General features: G+C 33.0%; 1 protein-coding gene across 1 annotated transcript; it reads left to right on the top strand.

The window, feature by feature from the left end:
* Positions 1-1,825: 1,825 nt before the first annotated feature.
* Positions 1,826-22,608, top strand: LOC106099807 (endonuclease/exonuclease/phosphatase family domain-containing protein 1-like). The gene is made up of 6 exons (XM_013278473.1): positions 1,826-2,358; positions 2,474-3,155; positions 4,414-4,563; positions 9,009-9,169; positions 19,020-19,184; positions 21,380-22,608. The coding sequence occupies exons 1-6, from the start codon at positions 2,085-2,087 to the stop codon at positions 21,613-21,615; spliced, it is 1,668 nt and encodes a 555-aa protein (XP_013133927.1). The 5' UTR covers positions 1,826-2,084; the 3' UTR covers positions 21,616-22,608.
* Positions 22,609-22,970: the final 362 nt, after the last annotated feature.

Here is a 22,970-nt window from a genome sequence, read left to right as displayed (position 1 = left end):
ATGTTGGAATTACATCGAAATACAATAAATAAGTTTGTCAATATTTAATCGATATTCAATGTAATATAATATGTAATTGACAATTTCAAATTTATGAGTGTGCGAAGAAAAGCTATATTTTTATAATGAGGTCAAAAGCTAAACCGCATTATTGGGCGAGTATTAAGTATTGCCACACTGTACGATCATTTTTTCTACCAGTGTGGTAGTCGTATGACATTTCTTTAATATATCGCTATCGTAATAATAGAAAAGGGCATGTAATCGTACGTAGGATATTAATATTTAAAAAAAAGTATTTTGGGTACAAATTACTCGAAAGCAATGTAACATCAAACTATGGGATTAAAATTTACATAAAGCTAACTCTGCTGTATGTACTGGAAAATACTGTTTAGGTTTCATTTTGCTCATTTTTTTCTCTTTTATGAACTAGTCAAATTATCATTTCTTTTAATAAATAGTTTTCGTCTTTTGTTGCGTCTTTCTCTGTGATATGCATAAATAGAACAAAATGGTATAACCCTATAGGTTTTGTGATTAGCCACAGAAATGGACAAAAGCAGTTCTTAATGTGATTAAACATATTTTAAATTTAGTTTCTGAAAACACACTAAATGACATTTTTAAAGCCGTTTTCTAATTAAATCATTATAAACTTCTATGTATTGAAAATATATTGATAACTTTTTAATTCGTAGCGAATTAAAATTGAACTATCATGTTTTATCGCTCAGTGCAGAATGCAATTTTAGTTGTAATTATCGTTTTCTTAATATAAAAGGCATAGTGATATAGTAATAAATTCTCAATAGATAGTTTTTACGCTTTTTTTAGTTTAGTACATAAATATTTATGGTGAATCTTATATTGTTTATAATAATTGAAGCTAATTTTTAAACAGCTACAAACAAAATATTTATGTAAATATATCTGTTTGTATTTTAAAAGATGTAAAGGTTATCTATCATTTTTAATTCAAGCCTATTAACCACTTATTCTTATTTACACTAAATAAAAAATATTTTAAGAGTCAGTATGTCCAATGTTACTTTCTTCAATGATATTGTATGTTTATAATACTTAAAAACACATTTAAAATCACATAGGGCTTATAAATCAAATATGTATACTGAAATTTAAAAAACGCATAATATCTGAATCCTAATTATTTTGTTAGAATTAAATAAATTAAAGTATTCAACAAAGTGTCCGCTCAATACATATATGATATTAAATTGATAACATTTCTTATATTTTCTTTAAATAACTATGGGTGTTTGATTATAACACACATTATGTTATAAATAGTTTTTTTAATAAATGTCCAATTGTCGAAAATGGCTTCATTACCCAAAGTTATGCACAACATTGACGTAAGATGTATTTCTACCAATTTGATTTCATGTAATGAAATAGCACTCGACTCCGTAATGAATTTGTGTTACTGAGTGACTGCAGTGTAACTTAGTCCTACTACATAGCATGCAATTCTTTATTCATAAGCTTATTGGCGATTATTGTACAGATTTTCAAATAAAATAGCACCGAAATTGTTCTCTGAATGTGGTTTTTATTTATGACCATTCCGCTGAAACTAAGATGACCTCTTGTCTTAATACACGCAAGGAAAGTATAGTTTTGCCTATTTCATAATGTAGAATTGATTTTTATTTTATTGCCGGTGTGGTTACATTTTTCTTTTAATAAATTACCAAAAACTATTGTGTTACCTAAGTTTTCTGAATATTGCAACTCATTAAAACTTCATAATGATTCCTTATGTCAAGATGACATTAATTGACGTCTAATGTCAAATCTCATCTTCAGTCAAACTAGTGATTTGGCTAGTCGTGTAAGAAATGTTTATTAAATTATTTAAATGAAACCACGGCTCCTAATATTTCATAAAAACGGTTATTAAAATCATATGATAAGTTCCGTGCAAGTGAATAAGTGTCAAAGTGAATTTGTTGTAACTAAATGCAGTTCTCAACTTGTGTTTAATAATAGTTTTTTTTTCAATTAAATTTCACATTTGCTTTGTAATATGATCGATTGAATCTGAAGTAGCAAAAATCATTATGGGGCAAAGTCCGAGCTCTGTGCGGAGTAAGTCTAGTAGGCGATCTTTTCGCGGCTTTGTAAGGCGGACGAAATTAAATAAATCCAGTTTGAGCCATACGTTCAACTTGCCGCCGTCTGAGGAGTATCCGGAGCTGATGAATGTGAACACAGCGACGGAGGAACAGCTGATGACTCTGCCTGGCGTCACCAGACAACTAGCGCGGGAGATAGTCCGCCATCGGCAGATGATTGGAAGATTTAAACGCGTTGATGACCTTGCGTTAGTCTCAGGTAATTTATTTAAATTTATATTTAAAATACCAGTTACATTAAGCACTTTTTTACATTATTATTACTTTATGAGCTTCATTTGTAAAACCAATTAAAGCTATAATAAAACTTTTAGGTATTGGAGCAGAGAAACTGGAACTGCTAAGGCCAGACATATGTACAAATACAAGAAGGCAGATATCTCGAGCTAGCTCATGCACTCATTCCTTAGACAGTGTAAGATTTACAGGTGAAAATAAATTATGCTCTATAAACTCTTCAAGTGTTTTTCAACTTCAATGTGTACCCGGTCTTAACCAGGAAATAGCTGCAAATATCGTGGATTACCGAAATAAAAAGGGTCCTTTTAAATCCCTTGATGATTTGATAAAAGTAAGAGGGATGGATATAGTAAGACTGAGTACTGTGAAACATCACTTGAGTTTAGAGCCAAGGAAATGTGAGAGTGTTCAATTATTAGCCAATGGGCACACATTTGGTTGGAATGATGATTCATTTAATGAACCAAGTTTGAATGACGTACCGGAAGTGAGGACACCACATAGAAAAAGTTTGTCTATGCCAACCAAATTGCCAATAACATTGCCAAATGGATTCGCAACAGCTCCAGTAAATGATATCTTAGATTTACTGGCTGCATATTCTCACCGGCCAGTTGTTGAGGAATTGTTTACATATGAAAGAGATGGTATAAAATGTTGCCGCTTAGCTTCATGGAATCTACACCAGCTTAGTATAGAAAAAATAACAAATCCTGGTGTTAGAGAGGTGATATGCAGGACTATTTTGGAAAACAAGTAAGTTTAATTAATTTTAAATGGACTTCATTTTTGTTATAATAAATTTTATTAAGATTTTTTTTTATAAAACAGCAAGACTATTGTGACGGGTTAATTTATACTAAAAGTTTTTTTTTTAGTTACTTGAATAAATAAATTATATGAATACTTCTAAATGTACTTCTTACAATGTTTTAAATATAATCTGTTATCTGAAATGAAGTATTGAATACTTTAAGATAACATTTGGAATATTCAGATAAGATAGCAAAGATAAATACAAAAGTATATAATGATGTAACAGGTAATAAATATGTTCAAATTGTACATAATTTATGTACAATGTTAATCAAATAGAACATAACTGATTTCTAATCACACACAATTAATTTTCTAAACAAAATATTTAATCAGTACATTGACATAGAGCGTCGGTGGTTTGAACACTTGACTTGTAATCTACAGGTCTTGGGTTCGAATCCCACTGTACCAATGTGATTTTCGATTTTTCGAATTTTCATATGTACATAATTTACCCGACGATCTTACGGTGAAGGAAAACGATGCGAAGTGATGCCTGCACATATCGGCGAAGAAATTCAAAGATATGTGTGAAGTCAACCAACCCGCACTTGGCCAGCGTGGTGGACTATGGCCTAGTCACCTCATATTAGAGTAGGCTCCGAGCCCCTCGGTGGGGACGTATAGTGAGCTGGTGACACGACATTGACATATAAGGTTATAGGGAATATCATCTTCATTTTAATAATACCTGCTTTTTCCCGCGGCTTGGTCCACGCATTTAAAAATCGTAATAAGTCTGTCTTTTACACTATGTTCTATATCTGTGATGAATTACAGCAAACTGTAAATCATTTTAGAGATACATAGTAAGAAACAACTATCCATCCAAACTTTCATATTTACATTTAGTAAGTAAGAGTAAAGTATGTTAACTTTTTTTTTTTTATTTAACCGTACGTTTTGATGGATTTTTTTGAGTGTTGCTTCTCTCTCTACATGTAGTACCAGAAATCTGTCATTCAGTTTATTAAAAACTAGCTATTGCTCGCGATTTCGCACGCGTGAAATTAAAAAATAATAAAAAAAATTGCCTATGTTACTCAGAGATAAATTACTTTTCTAATGGTGAAAGAATTTTTTAAATCGGCCCAGTAGTTTTTACGTGAATCGAATACATACAAAAATATAAATCTTTCCTCTTTATAATATTAGTATAGATTATTATGTTTTATTTTCTTTCTTATTTAACCAGGTTATCAATAATAGCCATACAAGATGTGTTGGAGCCGGCCGCGCTAAAGGTGATCTGTGAGGAACTGAACAGCCCGGCATTAAGGCGGGTACGCGAGTGGCGCTGCAACAGTCATAAGTGGGATTACTGTGCTAACGACAGAACTGACGGGTAAGACATTCGAAACTAAATGCCTTAGTAACATCTAGACAGACCAGAAATATAAATTTTTTCGGCATATTAAACTTTTTGTATAAGTTGACAGAAGAGTCGCAATGTCTAGCGTTTTTATAAGCTATGATCGTATATTTTTGTACAATGTGCGTCGGTTACCATTGTTATTTAGATTTTAATTTTTATTTGTATTTTTAAGTCTTAGATAAGTATAGTAAACAAAGATAGATAGTTATTAATTTATCCCTTTTTTGTTCTTAACTCATCATCATCATCTCTCCTGCCCTTTCCTACTCCCGTAGTTTTCGTCCTCCAAATAACTCTATCATCCGTCATCTCAGTCATCACTCCCTTATTGATCATGTCACCATTTACGTAATCCATCCATCTCTTTCCAGGTCTACCTCTACCGGTGTACCACTACACAATTATGAATGTAAAAAACTAACTAACGAAAAAAAAACAAAAAAAATTAATTATGCGAATTTTATACAGCAAAGACAATAGCAAATTCAAAATCATAAACCAGAACTAAGTCGATACGGGTCTGGGCATAACATTGGCACAATTTCCTTTTGTTAGCTGACATCTGACATGCATACCATTTCAAGTGAGACTTGTATTACACTCTAAGAGCGGGCGCACACCTTTGATTAAACTATCGCCCAACTGTTATGCAATTGTTCATTGTTTCGCAGCCAATTCAACTGTTTAGTTGCACAACTAAAAATTGAGTAGTGTGCACACCTCCATAAGCTCATAGGATTCAAAGTGCGACTATACAGTTGTGCGATTTAGTCTAAGGCGCGCTCTAAATATTTTTTTACAATAAGATTCTATGGTTTTAAGATCAACAGTTTTCCTTCTTCTAATAAATAATTTACGTGAAACGGCGCTGTGTACCATTGCGTGACTGTAGTCATAAATATCGTGTTTTGTTTTTACGTGGTTGTGCTTATAATTATTTTAATTAGTCTTACCAAGGTCTCGTATGTCACCGATATTGTGGATTGTCTGTTTATCGACACTAATATCGGAATTATCAGTAGGTAAATCTAAAATTATATTACAATCCTGACTACCCCGTTTGTACAATTCTCAGCTGTAATTCATTTAATTCGTAATATGCGAAGACGTGCCTCGTCAATTGCGGCTTGTCTCGGCTCCAATTGACCTTCAACATGCAGACCCCAGTCTGGGAGAGGTCACACTGAATACCGCCAGTCTTATGCAGTTTACAAAACTCGCTTTGAGATTCATCTCTAATTAGAATAACAGATGTTAGCTGTTAGCTACTGTTATTTCAATCTGTGCAGACAGGGAGAGTAATACAATCAACGTAATAAATGAGAAACAATGTAAAAAAAATCTGAATGACACGATTGACGATTACCGCAATGTTCTCTCATTCTTATAAGAACCAGAGATAGCAATATGTATTTCCACATGTATTTCGGAAATGGAAACTCATTTACAAACAGAATTATGTTGGGATTCTCGTATCTGCGTGATAGCAGACAGGCACGTTGTAACAGGTGTTTAGTTCGCTAGTTGAGGATATGGTTACGTTTGGATGTTTTTAATAATAAACAAGCGCAGGATAAAAAGATAGGATAATAGCTTGATTGACAATTGATAGAAAGATTAACGTGGGAGTGGGGAAGGATAACAAAGAATGGTGTAGGCTGTAACAGTTATAGTGCGTCTAGGGCCCTGGGCGAGAAATCGGCGTCCGTCGAGTTGATCTGACAAAAACCTTTATGATATTTTCGTATATAGCTTTCGTAAGTATCTACGGTATAAAAAAATGTTTGAATCTCTATACTAAGAGTAAAGATACTCTATAAAGAGTACTCTACAAAGAGTAAAGATTTGTATTTTTGGATTTTTGTATGAATTGGAATAACTCAAAAACTACTGGGCCAATTTAAAAAAATCTTTCACCATTAAAAAGCTACGTTATCGGTGAGTAATATAGGTTTTTTATATAGGTAATATAGGTATTTTTAATACCATATGGACGAAGTCGCCAGCAGCAGCTAGTAAAATATAAATTAGAACTTCACGTGATACGAGTAATCAACCTCGCCCATGGACTGTGAACGCCCTTGAATATTGACACAATAAAAAGATAATAATAATCACCATAAACGTTATTTAACATACTTTTTTATTTAAATATAATCAGCCGTTTTATTAGCATAAAATGTGGTACAAGAAACATTCAGTTGTTAAAGAAATTAATATGTAAATGATTATTATGTGTAATATGCTTATCAAGCTGAGTTTAATGACTATTTAATAAGTCCCTTAGTGTAGATTGTTTATACTAAATTTACCCTTAATAACAATAATTTTGGCAATTAGGTATTCATATTTTTTACCAATGAAGTGTTTTTGTGCCAACCCTATTTGTTGAGTTGCTAGAGATAGATTTAGATTCTATCGTATTCAAAATGATTTGAAACGGATGCAAAAGCGACCGTAACAATATAATAGTGTTGATTACAACATTATTACATGCAGTTTTATTGTGATTTGATTGCGTTTGTCATAGTGTATTTTGTCGCTCGCTATTCATGAAAATACGTATATAGGAACTAAAATGTTTATCGCTTATGTAATTCAATACATTTTTATATACTCTAGGATATAGCACTTACGGTAACTGATTCTAACGGCTTAATACTGAAACGAATTCCAAAAACCTGGTTTATGGATCGCTTAAAAACTCAGCACCCAGTTGTTAAAATTACAATCTCACTTGGGGTTTATCCATGGCTTTAATAAAGAGGCTTACATATTTAAATGTCGTTTCAATATTTGGCTGTAAAAGTACTAAAATGAGTGTTAACTCTAAGAATCTCTATGTAATCACAACAATGATTATTCTCGGAGTTTTTATATTTACTGGTTAGCATTAGAGCATGGTTGTAGGGAACTAGGTCGATTATTTATACTTCAGTTTCTCGACACGGATAAAATCTTTATTTAACCCACCTTGTTTACTTTGAACTGTTAATTATATTATAACTTGTTAGGTAATGTATGCATTTTTTATAAATTTACATCTTTTTTTTACAAATATAAGAAAACAAATTGTAACAATTTATGGTTAACCATATCAATTAGTAATTATCTTGAGTTTTATTCCGCAATGATATCTCTTTTTCGAACTAGCTGTTGCTCGCGACTTCGCCTGCTTGAAATAAAAAAAAACTATGTTAATTAAGCGTATGTTATTCGCAGATAAATTACCTTTCTAACAGTGAAAGAATTTTTAAAATCGGTTTTTACGTAAAACAAATACATACAAAAATCCAAAAATGCAAATCTTCTTTATAATATTAGTATAGACTAGCTGTTGCTCGCGAGTTCGCCCGCGTGAAATTAAAAAAATTAGCCTATGTTACTCACAGATTAAATTACCTTTCTAACGGTGAAAGAATTTTTAAAATCGACCCAGTAGTTTTCGAGTTATTTCAATACGTATAAAAATACAAATCTTTCCTCTTTATATTATTAGTATATATAATAGATTTCTACTTGTGATCTATAAAAGATTAGGTAGCGATTAGCAACATTGTATGTTCATGTATAATAACATATTTGTAGCTTTGATAAAAAAAGTCGTATACGATTGAGGTCGTGATAAATCAGTCATCATATCAAGACTAGTTGCTATGAAACTAGCGATTTTAAATGATGATTCATTGTGATACGTCCTGTATAAGGATTTGATAACATACGGAGATAATAAGAACACAAGTGGCAGTGCCCGCTTTAACATCTTAGCACGAATGGGCCAGCACGCCCGGTGTAATACCACGACCACACAGAAGACAGGCGTGAAGTGGAAGTAATTCCGTGTTTCGTCTGATGAGTGTGGTGCCGGAGGCCTAATTTAAGTCCCTTACTCCTTACCACCCTTTTCTCATAAGGAGAGGATGGGAAGAGGAAGTGGATTTGACAGTGGAGGAGATGCATAGGAAGGTGAAATATCCTCTTTATGTGCGTCTCCTCCTCCGTCGGATAAGGGTAGGCAACGCATCTGCAATTGCGGATGTCTCGTTTGCCACCTTATGTTATATAAAAAAAAAATTAAAACATTAGTATGAAAAGTATGATTAGTATGATTAAGAATTCAACTGTTATTTGCACAATTAAAAATCGAGTTTGCACAGCTCTAAAAGCTATATGTGCTATATTATATGTATCAAAGTGTGACTATACAATTGTGCGACAGTTTAGCAAAATAATTTTTATGTCAGTTTTGGAACTTAAAACACGCTGTATATTAAATTCATGAAATAGGGTTGTCAACTCTTCGGGTTACATCTTTGGTGTTGGATTATGAAAATGGCTGATGTTTGTTTCTTTACTGCCAGTGTTCTACTTTAATTGATAATTAACAGCTGTTTTATGTACATGTGTTATTGCAGGCCATCCCTAGGCTTCATCTACGAGGCGTCACATAAAAGCGTGACTGTGGAAGATGTGAGCGTAGACCAGTTGCACCTACTATCAGAGGCAACGGACGCAAGGCGGCTAAGCGAAGCTCTAACAGCCCTACGGACTGAGGATTGTCTTGCTTCTCCACAAGGTTAGTGTTGTGAATCGAAATTAAAGATATTACCAACTAGCTGTTGCTCGCGACTTCATCCCCGTGATATTAAATAAATAATAAAAAATATAGTCTATGTTACACACAAGTAAATTACCTTCCTAATGGTAAAATAATTTTTGAAATCGGCACATTATTTTTGCGTTAGTCAAATACATACAAAAATCCAAAAATGTAAAACTTTCCTCTTTATAATATTAGTATAGATGGAATTGAAATGGTTTTACGAAAGTATTTTAACTTTATTGTACGATATACTTAGCAACGTTCTTGTTTTAATGATTTAGTACGAAATGTATGAAGTCACTGTCCTTGTGCGTTACGGTTTTCTTTATGTGCAGAAGTTTATTTTTTCTACGTCTGGCTATAAATACTCTTTGAATGAACGCGGTGCAGAGCTATCTTTGTAAGTGGGCTCGGAGATGTTAATTATTCCTTACTAGCTTTTGCCAGCGTCTCGGATCGCATGAAATTAAAAAAAACAATTAGGCTTTAACAGTTGTAGTGCCCGCTTTAACATCTTAGCACGAATGGGCCGGCATGCCCGGTGTAATACCACGACCACACAGAAGACACACGTGAAATGGAAGCAATTCCGTGTTTCGTCTGATGAGTGTGGTGCCGGAGGCCTAATTTAAGTCCCTTTCTTTTTACCACCCTTTTCTTATAATGAGAGGTTGGGAAGAGGAAGTGGATTTGACGGTGGAGGAGATGCATAGGAAGGGGAAATATCCTCTTTATGTGCGTCTCCTCCTCCGTCGTATAAGGGTAGGCAACGCATCTGCAGTTGCGGATGTCTATGGGCAGCGGTCGCTTCGCCATTTTGGCGGTTTCAGGTTTTCGCTTGCTCGTTTGCCACCTAATGTTATTAAAAAAAAAAGATAGGTAGCCTATGTGTTCTTCCAGACTATTCTCTACATCTATGCCACATTTCATCGAGATCCGTCCAGCAGTTTAGGCTACAAACTTTAACAAACATCAATCCACCTAAACTTCGCATTTATAATATTAGTAAGATTTATAACCAAGGCTAGTTTACCTATTGTATCGACCGTTTAGTCAAAGAATTTGTTTGATAACTGCAGCTGTAATTGTTATGTTTTTAATATATCAATTGGCTTGTTTAATATTCAAACAAAACAGATGCTATTGTTTTTTTCAATGTCATAGATATCTGAAATGGGAAATGCTGTCTGGTCTTTGCTTGTTTTATTTAATTACTAACTTTCGCCCGCGGTTCCATCCGCGTGGAATAAAAACAAAAATTAGTAGCGTATCTGATCTAGACTATACTCTACATCTGCGCCAAATTTCATCGTGTACAGTCCCACCGTTGAGGCTACAAACTCTAACAAACATCCATCCAACTAAACTTTCTCATTTGTAATATTAGTAAGATATATTGAATATTGAGTTATTTTAATTTTCTATATCAACGTATGAAACCTTATAGCTTGAGAATGTTGCGTTGTGTGCGACGTGTTTAGATACATACTAGCGGTCATGTAAGCCTTCGTATGTTTATATCGCGCTAAACATTTCGCCGGTCTGAGAAAACTGCGCAAACAATGATACGCCACGTGAGGAAACTGCAATTAATAGGGCTGACAGTAAAGCTTTTTGAAAAAATACCATTACCACCATCATCATTGACCACCTTTGTGTTCCTGCCGCTCGTTTGCCCCCTTCTCATATAAAAAAAAAATAAAAAAAACATACAGACGACTTGAGTACCTCCTTCTTTTGGGAAGTTGGTCAAAGAATAAGTGAAATGTTTTAATATGTGACCATTCAGTCTAATTTCGCAAACCTCGTGACAATAGAAATGTTTAGAAAAAAATATTTATTTATTACAATATAAATTAAAATGGGTCTTAGAATAATAAAATTTAGTTCAATCTAAACCAAGTTTGCCTTTAAATAAAAATTATACGCAAATTGTTATCAATAACTAGCTTTTGCCTGGGTCTCCGTCCGTGTGGAATAAAAAACAAAAGTGAGTAGCCTATGTGTTCTGCCACACTATCCTCCACATCTATATCAAATTTCATCGAAATCCGTTCAGCCGTTTAAGCTACAAACTCCAAACAAACATCCATCCAAACTTTCGCATTTATAACATTAGAATAACTAATAATGATATTTAAGTTGTGGCAACCCTTTAGTGCGTTGGCGTTTCGTTTGCTTGTATTGCGTGCGCTATCGTAAGGTAACTCGCAGATCGATTCACGGATACGTTTTATATCTGGAAATAGAAAAAAGTACATATATTCACATCGATATTTCACCGCTTCGATTATTCTACACCTCCATTACGTTCAGAAGTAAAAAGCCAATATTTCAACGAAATTGTTTAAAAAAAGATTTTCAGTTAGCAATAAAATGTATTTTGGCTCAAACATACAGACGAATTGAGTACCTCCTCCTTTTGGGAAGGCGGTCAAAAAACTAACGTCAAACGAACTAGCATGTCGAAAAAAACGTAAATAAATTTTCATCGAATAAATTCAGTCCTAACCACTTTAATCTTGTTTAAATTTGCGTGCAGTTCGAATGGTTTTGTTAAATTTGCAATTTGCTGTTACTAAAATAGCTTCGCTTTGTATTGATAAAACATAGAGACTTCATTCGTGGAAATTCATTATTACGCAAGTTAACGTTGCTATGTTAATAACGAATTATATTAAATACATAGGAAAACGTAGTTTTTAAATAACTGTTATACATAATTCACTGCGATGTACCAGGAGTACAGAAGGTTGGCAGTAGTTTTCTTAGTAGTTCGGAGATACAACTGGCTTTAAAAGTGGATACGTTAATAGATGCGGCATTTTTTTATTTCAGTTACATTTAATAGCTGATTTGATTTTAAAATAGTTTACGTGTGATTGTTATGCACCGAATGCACGAAACTCTTTCAAACAATAGCTCCTCGCGCACCTCGTAGTTTGCATAATTGATTCAATTTGACTCCATTGAGCAATGATCGCCAAGTGTCACTTTGATTAAATGTCACTAACCTTGTGCCGAAATGGAGCTACCAAAGTGTTCTTTTAATATCCCTTTTCTCTTCTTTAAAATATCCAAAACTTTATATTTTCTTAGTTTGGATGTTTCTTAGAATACTTGTCCAGAACGGCTCGATGAATCTTGCTTGATACATGTGGAACCTAGTCTGGGAAAACATTGTCTACTGAGTTTTTTTTTTAATCCCGCGCGGACCAAAGCTGTAAAATAATGATCGCTTGTCTTTTGTCTGTCAATGAAATCGTTGTCAAATACAAAGACAAGTGGACATCGCTATCATGACTGGCCAACAATGCTTTGTAATTTTTTTAATCATTTTTACTTTACTTCATTTGCATATTCTTACTGCCAGTGTCATTTGTATTCATTTAAGGAAAACTGTTGTAATTATTTTTAAATACGGATGACATTAGTGATGTGGTTTTGTTAAAAATTGACCTTCTGGAAACGGTATTAGATATTTTGGCTGAGAGATTTCGCGGGAATATACCAACCAATGTTTATATGCATATTTGGCGTTGAGTGTTTACTTGGCAAAATTATGTTATGTAACCTTTCATAAAATACCAGCTTATGCTCGCGACTTTGTCTGCGGGGAATTATTAAATGTAAAAAAAAAAGCATATGTTATATAAAAATATAGCTTACTGATAACAGATCTTTATAATGGTGAAATATTTTTTTAAATCGGCCCAATAGTATTTGAGTTATTTCAATAAATACAAAAATACAAATCTTTCCTCTTTATAATATTAGTATAGATATCTTTCTACATTGTAACTACATGGTCTAATACATAAACGATAATAGATTACACATTGATTATTTCCCTTATTATCGAACATAATCTCTGATATCTAGTAGCTGCTAGTTAATTGTTCTCGTATCACTAACTAGAGGTAAGAAGTACGTTCACCTGATGATAATTGTGTGCACCAAATTAACAAATGAACGCAGACTTTTGACATTTGATTAATAAAATCTTGTAATTATTGTTCTACTAGCTTACGTCCGCACGGAATTAAAAAAGAAACAAGTGCAAGTAGCTTATGTGTTCTTCCAGGCTATCCTTTACACCTATACCAAATTCCATCGAAATCCGTTGAGCCGTTTAGGCTACAAACTCTAACAAACATCCATCCATATAAACTTTCGCATTTATAATATTAGTATGAAGTATGATTATTGTTCTATTTTCTTCTTGTAGAGAGAAACATTCTTCTGTTGGTTAGTCGTCTGCAAATTTGTCTATGGGTAGCGGAATGGCCGCTTGCTTGTTACACGTCATACTATGGAAGTAAAGACTGTATGTCTATACTTCTGCCAGTGTATTTTTCGAAGGACGGCGATCTGGGCTATCCAGATGTTGTTACCGAAATATAGATATGTCTAGAGATAGAGACACTAGAGATAATGTATCTATTGAAGGCATGGCAACATAATTTCTTGATTATTAACTGGACTCCAGTTTCTGCAAAACTTATAAAATTTGTACGCATTTTGCACGGAAATTTCCTTGATAACAAATAAAAATTATGTTCATTTTGTAAGGTCCCCTTTAATTTTTTTTTAAATTTTTTCACAGCCTTCACATTAAAATATGAAACCTTGTGAAGGCAAATTGTGGAACTAACCATACCGTTATAACGAGTTGCACTTGTTTATTGAATGTTTAAAAAAAAAACGAAAAGACCGGTTCCGTGCGCGTTCAAGGCAAAGGACGCGATACGTTCCATTTACACTTCACGATTTTTGTCGTTACTTCACTTTAAAAAAAAACATCTGAACCAGTTAGTTACTTTGTTGAAGAGTAATATTGGGTATGTTAATAATATATTCTTAAATAAGTTAATGTTGAATTATTTTACAATCATATCATACTAATATTATAAATGCGAAAGTTTAGATGGATGTTTTTTAGAGTTTGTAGCCTAAACGGCTGAACGGATTTCGATGAAATTTGGTACAGATGTAGAGGATAGTCTGGAGAAACACATAGGCTACCTACTTTTTTAAATTCTACGCGGACGGAGTCGCGGGCGAAAGCTCGTTGAAATATAGATATATAAAAGTTAAATATATAGCAAAATTAAAATTGTATTAGTTTGTTAACAAGTTTTATAGTTACTGTACTAAATCTTACTTCTTATTGATATTTTAAAGGTGAAAGTTTAGATGGATGTTTGTAAGAGTTTGTAGCTTAAACTATCTAGATGATTGGCATAGAAATAGAGGTTAGTCTAGAAGAACACAGGCTTTGTACTTTTTTAATTCCACGCGGACGGAATCGCAGCCGAAAGCTAGTAACGATATAAATCGTACAGTGTAAATGGTTTATTTAAGTTGGATATGATAATGTGACAGGCGCGCCAAGTGTTATTGACTTCACCATGACCCTGATCTGAGCGCATACGTTAACCTTATTTCATTTAATTTTGCGTTTGATACTATAAATAATCTTACTAATATTATAAATGCGAATGTTTGGATAGATGTTTGTTAGTTTGTAGCCTAAACTGCTGAACAGAACTCCATTAAATTTGACATAGATGTAGAGGATAGTCTGAAAGAACACATATGATACTTACTTTTTTTTTAATTCCACGCGGTAATTGTAGGGACTGGATAGAAAAATAATATTATTTATATTACTTCCTAAAACAAGTATTTAAATCCAAATTTTTTAAAAAAATTTTAAAGGTGTAAGTTGGTATTTTAGAACGACAAATATTGCGGTATTTAACAAATATGTCCTTTCAATTAGCAATGTAAATTATCAAGGAAAAGTCTTTATGTAGTGTAAGGAAGCGACGGAATATCCGGTTCCGCTTTTATGACCTCTATTAGTCAACTAGTGTTGTATATGAGTACAATATATTATAGTGTTGCGATTTAGACACACACAGACATCCAAATGTTACAATTCTTATCGGAATTCTAAACCGAGAAATTTATTAAATAATAGCTTATTAAAGCTGGATATAGAATTTCTGTTACCATGGCAATCTCGCTTCTTTACTACTTTTAACTTAAAGTTTCTGTCCCTTTCACGCATGGCAGTTTTTTTAAATGTGTTTAATAGCGTGAATTTTCACGCATATATATTTATATAGACTATAGCGTGTCGTAAGTGTAAGGGTTTTTATTAAAAGTTAAATGATTCAAATATGTGCTGTAATTGCTGACATCTTGCATAACAAAGTGTGTTTAACGTTTAACAAACGTTTAACAAACGTTTTATTATAGGTAGTATAAAAGTAGCGTATAGACTAAAATGAAAGTGACGTCTCTAGACACATGTAGCGGATACCCGACAATGTCGCGTATGAATATGAATGTATCGCGGCAAAGGCCCTAAACAGGATCGGTTAGTGCTCACAATGCTAATTTGCTTCCTGTTATTATGTTAATCAACTGCATAGCAACATGTCTCCGCAGTGTAAACCTCAATTCGTTTCCTATTAAATATTTGGTAAGCTATTACAGGATTTACGCTAAAGGCCTGTCCCACCACTGGCTGTAGAGGCTCAGGCATAAAAATGTCGTCACTCTCAGATAAGGGAACAAAAGCCGATATTTCCATCACATGTTTTAAACGTTGGTTTGTTATCAGACAATTTACAATTTAGTGGGACAGGTCCTAAATCTATTTTTATCTAAACTAATGTTATATTGAGGAAAGATTTGTATTTTTGGATATCTGTATGTATTGAAATAACTCAAAGATTATTGGGCTGATTTCAAAAAATCTTTCATCCTATAAAAGCTACATTATCACTGATTAACATAGGCTGGTTTTTACTATATTTTTTGTACCTCCACACAGATAAAGTCGCGAGCAACAGCAAGTATATAGTTAAGTCTAGAGGACAGAAAAATCTGAGTAATATAGTTGGTGTCAAAAATGATTTCCCCAACTAATTACGTTTTCGATTCCGTGAGTTGTAATTATCACATTTGAATCACTAATAATTTTAGATATTATATTAGAAATGCAAAACTACAATATCATTCTGTCTTATTGGAAACATTTTCCCCTCGTTGCAAATGCAAGCGACTTATTTTAGTTGACGCGACACCAACACATAAATAAACTAAATCCGATTAGTTCATATCAAACGTGCAGTAAATCCGCTGCCCGTTGCAAACACAACTCGTATATGAGTGTTGACATTAAAAGGTATAGATATTCCATAATAAAATAAATAAATATAAGGTCATTTGAATTTTGAACTAAGTGAATTTAAATGTAATATATAAAAGTATATTTGTATGTAGAAACTTTACACATGATTTACTTTTTACTAATATAAATGCGCATGTTTAGATGGATCGATGTTTTTTAGAGTTTGTAGTATAAACTGCTGAGTAAGCCTCGATAAAATTTGGCATAGGCGTATAGTATGAAATGTTTCAAACAAATTTAGAAGATATTACGACATAGGTGTTAGGCATGATCCTATTAGCACGTGATATTTGATTATTCTGTTTGATTTAAAGTACATAATTGGCGCCATTAACTTTTATAATGAATTGACAAGTCTAAACGTTTCGTATATCTGCGTTTTAAAGCGAGTGTGATTCGTCGCCCGGATATCCGACGTTTGCCAATTTACATCGCGACATTTGCCTACATCGTGATATATTTTTATTCGCGTGTAATATTTTAAAACAAAATTATCTACGTATTTTGGTATATTCACTTTATAAATGAAGATTAAGTTAAATTTTATGCAAAGACCTTAGAGACTATTAGAAACTCGATATATTCTTTGACGATTGAATTGACCGTCATTTTCACCTTTTATGGTACATGGGTCGTTTGCACCCATAAATAAAAGAGGTATTTTAACCTCAGTAGTGTTATGTATCAACCTCTCTATTAACATGATGCAATATTTCAAATATTTATAAATTTGTCACATTTATTTATAGTTTTTGTTTACACTTGTTATTTCCTTAACACAAAATACATGTTTCGATAAAAATAAAAAAAAATACTCTAGCGTCTGTTATAACAGAACAGTGTCTAGGAAACTAGCAATAATTTCACACAAAACATTTTGAAAGGAATACTAACAATACAAATACCTCAAATTTCCGTGGCGACGTCGATATTTATGGGAAACGGAAAAGTTGAGTCGTCGATAAAAGGCTGAAAGCGATAGCGGTTACGCGCTGTTAAGATTGTTCGATTGTATTGTGAAAATATTAACAAATTCTTCAAGCAATATTGTAACTTGTTCTGTAGGTTTTATGGTTGCTTTTTGATTGAATGAAATGTTAAAGGTATCGAATTTGTATTGCTGATTTGACTACAACATAATTTAGAATTTCAGTATTTCAGTCTATCGCTTCATATATTGCATGTTTCAAGACCTCTCTTTCTACATGTTTTTATAAGAAGCATTTTATTATTGTAATATTTCTTTCCATTTTATCTTAACCTTAAAGTTTGCATGTCTTTATAAATGGCGTCTATATTATTCTTATTGGTCGTTGAGAATTCCCCGCTCGTAGCTTTGAAACCTTACTATCGAAGTAGGTCAATGAGATATTTAACTAGCCATTAACTCATTACTAGAAGTCATGAAACATTTTATCTTTTACTCTGGTTTTATGGGGAATTTTTGAACTTAAAAAAATATAGACTGACATGTCATCTGCCCCTTTAGACATAAGTGAATATGATAGCTCAGTCCTTCTATGCCTTTTTCGATGTCTATGATTTGCAATTTTTTTTGACATCATCATCCATTTGCCCTTATCCCTTACGGAGGGTCGCCACAGTATGTGCTGCTCTTCCATACATCTCTATTAGCCGTCATATCTGAATCCACTCCTTTATTAAGCATATCCTCTTCCACACAATCCATCCATACTTTCTTCGGTCTTCCTCTTCCTTTCCATATTCAAGCTTAACACTGCAATTTTTCTGACAGAATCAACCTATAGCAGCCTCTCTTACCATTCTAGACATCCTTGTTTGAATACTGCAATGTAAAACGTCAATACCGAAAGTATAACAAAGTATTATCAAATATTTATTGTCTGTCTGTGTTGTTAATCCTCAACTGTTTATACAATATCAATTATTCGTTGTCGTGGATGTAAAAATGTCAGAGACAAAAGCATTAAAACGTATTTATACTATAGACAATAATATTTAGTTGTAATATTTATTTTGACCTATGATATATGGTTCATAACAACTTGTAAATAAAATATTGTATATGTCGATGTCGATGATGAACCTATAAATGTGTCTTATCACAAAGCACGGCTTTCAATGAGTAATACAAAATCAATACATAAACCAATATAGATCCATATTACGCTTATATCGTAACTTGTTTATATTATGTAACAAATGATACTATGTAACAAGCTGTAGTCTGGCGATGGTCTAATCTTTTGAAAGTATGCAAAGAATTAAAGGTAATACAATCGGGGCCAGTTTGGCTCCTTGAGGTATGCCACAGTCTAATTTAGAATCTTGAGACCAATGTACCTTTGAACTTCATGTTATAATTAATCACATCGAAAATTATCAATCGGCCCATTTTAATGCATGTTAATGTACAAAATAAGATGTTTATTTATAGTTCTAATATGTCATAAGTTATCAAACGCCTTTAAGGAATCAATCAATTGTTTGTTCTGGAAAATTGGATAATCAATATTTTACACGATTAATAAAAGGGGAATATTTTTCGGATTAGATTTTGCCAAATGGGGTGGTTCAATTAATATTCTGAGTATTAGATGTACCGTCAGTCATTTTTAATTGTTTTGTTTACAGTGTTCCTAATATGCGGTCGTCCAGTGATCGTGGTGAATGTGCAGTGCCGGGGGCCCCTCGCGGGGGAGCAGTGCGCGCGGCTGGATGGGGTGGCGGCGCTTGCGCTTGACTGCAAGCTTCCATTATTCTTCGCAGGGGATTTCCATCGATGGGACAATGTGCATTGTAAGTAATCATTTGTTTAGACTTTCTTAGAAGAAGTGGTCATACGTTCTTTAATCGCGACTGGAATCAACGTACAGCTAATACTTACCAGTAAAATTAAAATAAAGGGTACTTTAATAATTTTTGTTTCTTAAATAGTTTTAAACTGTATAAACTAAGTATCTTTTGTCGTAAGCTATTTCGTTGCACGTTGTATCTTCAATAACGAGCTATTTGTTAGTGACGCAGAGCAACATCCTTTGTTATAACATCGCGTTCCTCATCTTACTCATTTTATGTGGTACAAGTTATAAGAGACTGATACTACACAAATAATTTGAATATAAAACATTGTCTTAGAATACTGTAGTTTTCTACAAACCTATAAATGAAATCCGTGCTGGTATTAAAATACTTTTAGATAAAATATATGTACTATAAAAGTGTGAACTAAGGCGATATTGTTCTGCATTATTTTGCCACGAATGTGTTCCTTGCGGTAAGTATTCCATTACTTTGTGATCTAAATTGGATCACATTTCCAATTCTAGGCTTAAAAATGAAGCCTAAAATTTTGTTTTACCACTCAATGTTAAATATTGGTTTAAGAAATATGATGAATTTGGTTTTTATTAATTAAGGTTAAGATTTTGCGTATCTTGTCACTTGTACCATCTTACTAATTGATAAAGCAATCAACAACAGGCTTTGTACGAATATTATAATGATCTGTGGACCAGTAATATTGTGACATAAGAAAATAAGAAATAAGGTCAGCACTTAATCAACAAGATAGCAAAGTAATCACATTGCTAGAATATTCTAGAAGCATTAAAGTTAATGAAATGCACTTTGCCTATCTCTTGCTTGGATTTAAAAATCTAATAGTTGTTTGTACTAGTAGAAACATTTACTAACTATGGTAAGTTTTATGCCATATTTATGTATCAAAATTGGCAGAAACTTTATCATGATTCAAATTCGAATTTTGGCAAATAAAAGTAACATGTCGCACTTGGTGCCAATTGTGACTAATAAAAGGTAAATAGTCTTGTTTTTGGCAACTGTTACAAATGAACAACTTATATAAATAAATAAAAAATAAGAAAACAATCAGTATACGAGTATTAGTACAATTTCAAACCTTTTAATTCGACATTCGTTAGTAGAAAGACTATTATTTTTTTGGCTCTAGTAATCGGAACATGAGCGTCGGTGGCTCAGTGGTTTAAGCACTTGACATGTAATCTACAGGTCTTGGGTTCGAATCCCGCTATACTAATGTGATTTACGATTCTATAATTTCGTATGTACATAATTTACCAAACGTCCTTACGGTGAAGCAAAACATCGTGATGCCGGCACATATCGGCGAAGAAATTCAAAGATATATGTGAAGTCAACCCGCAGTGGGCCAGCGTGGTTGACTATGGCCTAGTCACCCCAATTTAGGGTAGGCTCCGAGCCCTTCGGTGGGGACGTAGTGAGCTGGTGACGATGATGAATCCGTACATTGGGGACAACAATTACTTTTGGATTTGATGACAACTAAACACGTAATGCAATTTTAAATTCTTTCTTTCCAATATATAATAATAAATAATAATAATAAATTCATATATAAGTGGACATTCCTTAACTGCTTGATCGTTCCAATCCACTTAGACTTATTTACAAAACACTGTAATATATAAATAAAACAAATACGAAACTACAACAATGGCGTCATTTGTTATTCAATAAATGTTTGTTGCAATGATGTAATGTTCTTGACACTGCATTGGTTGCACGTTGCGGCGCCAGCGCTCCACTCACTGGCTTATCTGTTATCACTGCGATGTTTGTGCGAAGTGACGCGTCACGTGGCGACAGAGAGAGTCACTTGTTATCTTATAGCGATAAAATTAGACTATACTAGCTTTCACCCGCGACTCCGTCCGCGTTAAAAAAACTAAAGTATGCCTATGTTTCCAGATTATGCTCTGCGTTTATTCCTAATTTCATCTAGATCTGTTTAGCAGTTTAGGCTACAAACTCTAACAAACATCCTTCCATCTATATAAACTTTCGCATTTATAATATTAGTAAGATAAAGCTAGTTTTTGATTCTTTTATATTTAGTTATTTACTTAATAACGATGAACTGCAAAACGCTTTATTACAAAGCTCATAATTGTTGACAGCATTTTATTAAAATTTCATATGTTTACTTTCAGTGTTAAAGAACTGCGAGTCGGTGTTAGATGAATCAGTACCGACGAAGGTGGACGCGGCCAGCGATGGCCATTGCGCCATCCTGGCCGCAGGTGGTGTGGCCAGTAGCGGCTGCAATGGCCACGCGGCGGCCATCCGCTCCGGACTTAGCCACCTGGCCATCCCTCGCGGCTGGTCGTGGGGCGGCCCCGCCTCCCCCCACTGCCCGCTCTGGACCGAGCTAAATGTCCCAGACTGACACATTGCTAGAGAATATTTAAAAAGTTGTCCTTTCTGTATTCTGTTAATCCTTTTAACACTTTCCATTGCTGAGAGTTGTCGGCTTTTCCAACTTTGTGTGCTTAGTTTTAAGTATAACTTTTCCATGTAATTTATTTATTATAAATCAATTTTTTTGCATAGTGCAGTAGTCAACATTATATTTCCCGTTTACTTTCGCGGTTGATATATCAAGGTTGTCAACTTCTGTATTTTAGTGTAAAAACTGAAATGTTACCTATTTATTAAATAGAAAATTGTAATATATTTAAATTTATGTAATTATGTAAATAGATATTTTTAAAATATTATGGTCTCCAGGGCTTTATATTTTCTAATTCTTGGATAACTTCCTTTTATTGAAATAGCAATTTTGCGTCCTTTTTAAATGATAGGTGTAAAATATTTATTTTAGCGAATTTAAGGGGCTTAATTAAGGAAAAATATATTTATTGAAAGATAAAATATGAGGTAAATTTTCATTTGTCAAGATGAGGTTATCTGTCAAAATTATATGTCAAAAATCAAAGATTAGTTTCTGTCAAAGATTAAACTTGACTTTTATTTTAATTGTTTCTATCTGGAAAATATATCTGTGCAAATAAAATTGAATTTTCAATTCAACCTTCATGTGTAATGTATTTATTAAGACCAAATATCGGAGCTGTGTCAAGTTCTCATATTATTAGTAATTTATTTACATAAGTTTTCATACACTGTAAACAAATATTTTCTGAATAGTCCTTAACAAACGCCAAACATTTAATATTCACATTTTTAAATACAATATATAGCTTCCTTTAGATGACGATAAGATGGCTACTGAGTTTGTTTTTTTTTTTTATTATAAAAAAAACGAATACGATCTCATATAAACTAAGACGAAAGTATGCCAAGATATTGTTACGATGTGACTTTTTTAAAACCATTTGAGTATCCTCATAAATGTATAAATTTATATTTTTTTAATTTTTTCTTTTTTGAAAATGTTCTATTTAAAAATATGATATTTATTACATTTTAAAATTGTACGATATGTTTTTTTTTTCGTTTGAATTTTTAATAATGATTATATAAAAATCATTGATTTAGGATGGCGTACGATTTTATGCAAGTTTTACCTAAACATGTGATAAATATATGAATAATTTATTTTTTTAAAACATTTTCCTTCATTGTATTGTACTTCTGAACGCAACCGTGGATGTCCACTATCGAAATGTAAAAAACAGACTCGTTAGTGAAACTCCACGGTTACGGTCTTTGTTTTAAATATTGAAATCTTAATAAATTATAACAAATACAACTGTTTCCTTATTTACTTTTTAACCATTT

Source organism: Papilio polytes, unplaced genomic scaffold (genome assembly GCF_000836215.1).
Source record: "Papilio polytes unplaced genomic scaffold, Ppol_1.0 DF824102.1, whole genome shotgun sequence".
Classification (NCBI taxonomy): Eukaryota; Metazoa; Arthropoda; class Insecta; order Lepidoptera; family Papilionidae; genus Papilio; species Papilio polytes.
The sequence above is the reverse complement of the archived record's forward strand: the minus strand, read 5'-3'. Positions and strand labels throughout refer to the sequence as shown.

Coding starts and splice junctions, on each gene's coding strand:
- LOC106099807 (XM_013278473.1), top strand. CDS start 2,085: ATGGGGCAAAGTCCGAGCTCTGTGCGGAGTAAGTCTAGTAGGCGATCT. Junction 3,156..4,413: donor AGGACTATTTTGGAAAACAA/GTAAGTTTAATT, acceptor TTATTTAACCAG/GTTATCAATAATAGCCATAC. Junction 4,564..9,008: donor GCTAACGACAGAACTGACGG/GTAAGACATTCG, acceptor GTGTTATTGCAG/GCCATCCCTAGGCTTCATCT.